The sequence below is a fragment of the Babylonia areolata genome, unplaced genomic scaffold (genome assembly GCF_041734735.1).
Source record: "Babylonia areolata isolate BAREFJ2019XMU unplaced genomic scaffold, ASM4173473v1 superscaf1, whole genome shotgun sequence".
NCBI lineage: Eukaryota > Metazoa > Mollusca > Gastropoda > Neogastropoda > Buccinidae > Babylonia > Babylonia areolata.
In genome coordinates this window covers 64,428-67,185 of record NW_027468365.1, presented here as the reverse complement: position 1 = coordinate 67,185, position 2,758 = coordinate 64,428, and the positions used below count along the sequence as shown (strand labels likewise).

The 2,758-nt window shown below is 46.4% G+C and overlaps 1 protein-coding gene across 1 annotated transcript in view; it reads right to left on the bottom strand.

Moving 5' to 3' along the window:
• The window catches only part of LOC143278178 (uncharacterized), a 29,414-nt gene extending 26,911 nt beyond the window's left edge, over window positions 1-2,503 (bottom strand). The window contains exon 1 of the mRNA XM_076583211.1: window positions 2,460-2,503. Within this exon, the coding sequence (XP_076439326.1) occupies window positions 2,460-2,503 (44 nt within the window). The remainder of the gene's footprint in view (window positions 1-2,459) is intronic.
• Between the last annotated feature and the right edge of the window lie 255 nt (window positions 2,504-2,758).

The following is a 2,758-nucleotide window of genomic DNA, read 5'->3' as shown; positions in this document are numbered from 1 at the left end:
AGGGGGTAGAGGAGGTGCAGCGTAATGTGTGTGTGTGTGTGTGTGTGTGTGTGTGTTGGAGATCATGTACGTTTATATGTATTTGACTGTGCGTTCATATCTGTGAAACTGCATGTTTGGTGCATATCAGTTTATTATCTTATTATTTTTTTATATTATTATTATTATCATTACTACTACCCTTTTCTATATTATAATTATTATTTATTTATTTATTTATGTAAGCTTATCTATTACTTATTCCCCCTGGGTTTTTTTTTTTTTTTTTTTTTTTCTCAAGGCCTGACTAAGCGCGTTGGGTTATGCTGCTGGTCAGGCATCTGCTTGGCAGATGTGGTGTAGAGTATATGGTTTTGTCCGAACGCAGTGATGCCTCCTTGAGCTACTGAAACTGAAACTGATACACTGCTTCCTTTCTACCCTCTCCATTAACCTTCCTTTCCACCCCATCTATACTACTCCTTTCCACCCCTTCTACAGTCCTACCTTTTGACCTCCTCTACACTTCTCTTTCCACACCCTCTACTTTCCTTCCTTTCTACCCGCTCAACAGTACATCCTTTCTACCCCCTCTACAACACCCTTTTCACCTCCTCTACACTCATTCCTTTCTACTCCCTGTACACTCCTTCCTGCCAACACCCTCTACACTTCCCTTTCCACCCCAGCTACACTGCTTCATTTCTACCCTTTCCACTATCCTTCCATTCCACCCCATCTACACTCCTTCCCTTCCACCCCTTCTAAGTCCTTCCTTTTGACCTCCTCTACGCTTCTCTTTCCACCCCCTCTACACTGCTTCCTTCCTACCCTCTCCACTATCCTTCCTTTCCACCCCATCTACACTCATTCCTTTACACCCCTTCTACATTCTTACCTTTTGACCTCCTCTACACTCCTTCCTTTCTACTCCATGTACACTCCTTCCTGCCATAACCCTCTACACTTCCCTTTCCACCCCCTCTAAACTGCTTCCTTTCTACCCTCTCCACTATCCTTCCTTTCCACCCCATCTACACTCCTTCCTTTCCACCCCTTCTACAGTCCTCCCTTTTGACCTCCTCTACACTTCCCTTTCCACCACCTCTACACTCCTTCCTTTCTACCCCCTCTACACTCCTTCTTTTCTACCCGCTCAACAGTCCTTCCTTTCTACCCCCTCTAAAACACCCTTTCCACACACTCTACAACTCCCTTTCCACCTCCTCTAAACTCCTCCCTTTCTACTCCCTCGACACTCCTTTCTGCCAAAATCGTCTACACTTCCCTTTCCACCCCCTCTACACTGCTTCCTTTCTACCCTCTCCACTATCCTTCCTTTCCACCCCATCTACTCTCCTTCCTTTCCACCCCTTCTACATTCTACCCGCTCAACAGTCCTTCCTTTCTACCCCTCTGCATCTCCCTTTCGGAGTTCACTGCCAACCGTCGTGGGGTGCGGACGCGATCCGAGCAGCGCTCCGCTCTGCGTGATCTCCGAGTTAACTGTTCAGTGTGTTGTATTGTTACTGGCTGGGAAAAAAGGGTAGGAAAATGCCTATTACTGCAGAGGCGCATCGAGCATGCATTGGAAATTTCTACCCAACGTTGAAGAAGATTTTCGGCAGAGGAAGGACTTTGTTTCTACACAGACAAAAGAAAGATAAAAGAAAGAAAGGTACGTGCTGCCTGGAGTGTTTGTTTGACACTGACAGTATTATACTGCTTGGCTATTATCCTGCTCCCTATCTGCATGGACGCAGAGACGAATCCTGGTCCCGAAAGCAACACAAACTGGAAACATGAAATGCACACTGCTATGGATAGACGATTTGTCCAAATATTGGAGGAGCTACGATTACATTCCGCAAGTCTGTGTGAGAAAATGGAAACCATCTTCGGGAACCTCCAAAGAAATATATCACAGTTGATGTCAGAGGTATCGACCCTACAAAATGTCGTTCATGAACACAGCAACGAGATACATGCTATGCAGGAAGACAAGGTCAATGTTCATCAACGGTTGGACAGAATGGAAAAAGAAATAAACACACTGGAGATGAACTCAAAAGAAAACAATCTGAAGTTCTAGGTGTTCGTGAAACCGGTCTGGAAAGCAACAGAAAAAGTGCGGAAATAGCTGTTGACATTTTGAATCGTTCATCGTCCTCCAGTTCATGGCGTCTGTCAGACATTGAGAAGGCGTATCGCGTCGGCAGCTACAGACAGTACTCCTCACAGCCACGCCCATTAATCGTTTGATTCCGCAGCTGGACAGACAGGATGGACATTCTGAGCGACAACTACTTAAGAAATCTCCTCAGAAGAGAGAACATCCGAATCGCCGCAGACCTCACAACACGTCAGAGAGAGGAGATACGACACCACGGTCAGCAGGGAAAGATTGCATACTTCAAGAAAGGAAGACTATGTCCAAAACAAGTATTCACATCTGTACACTGATGACTTGGACGACCGACCCGAACAGCAGAACAGAGAAGAAAATGGGGGCACAGACCGACATCGCCCATTCAATGCAAAACATGCGAATTTTCATACCCAGCGAACAGCATCTGGTACCAGATATGGGGACCACCAATGAAACAGGGGATCGAGTACATACAGGAAGCAGGAGACTGACAACAGGTAGCAAGATGACTTCGAAGAGGACAGATGCAGTGCACACAGACACCACGCTCCCTCTCAACACATCCACCACCAGAGCCAGCGACACAGCCAAGTGGAGTCAGCACCCTCCTCCAGATGGCAGGAAGAGTAC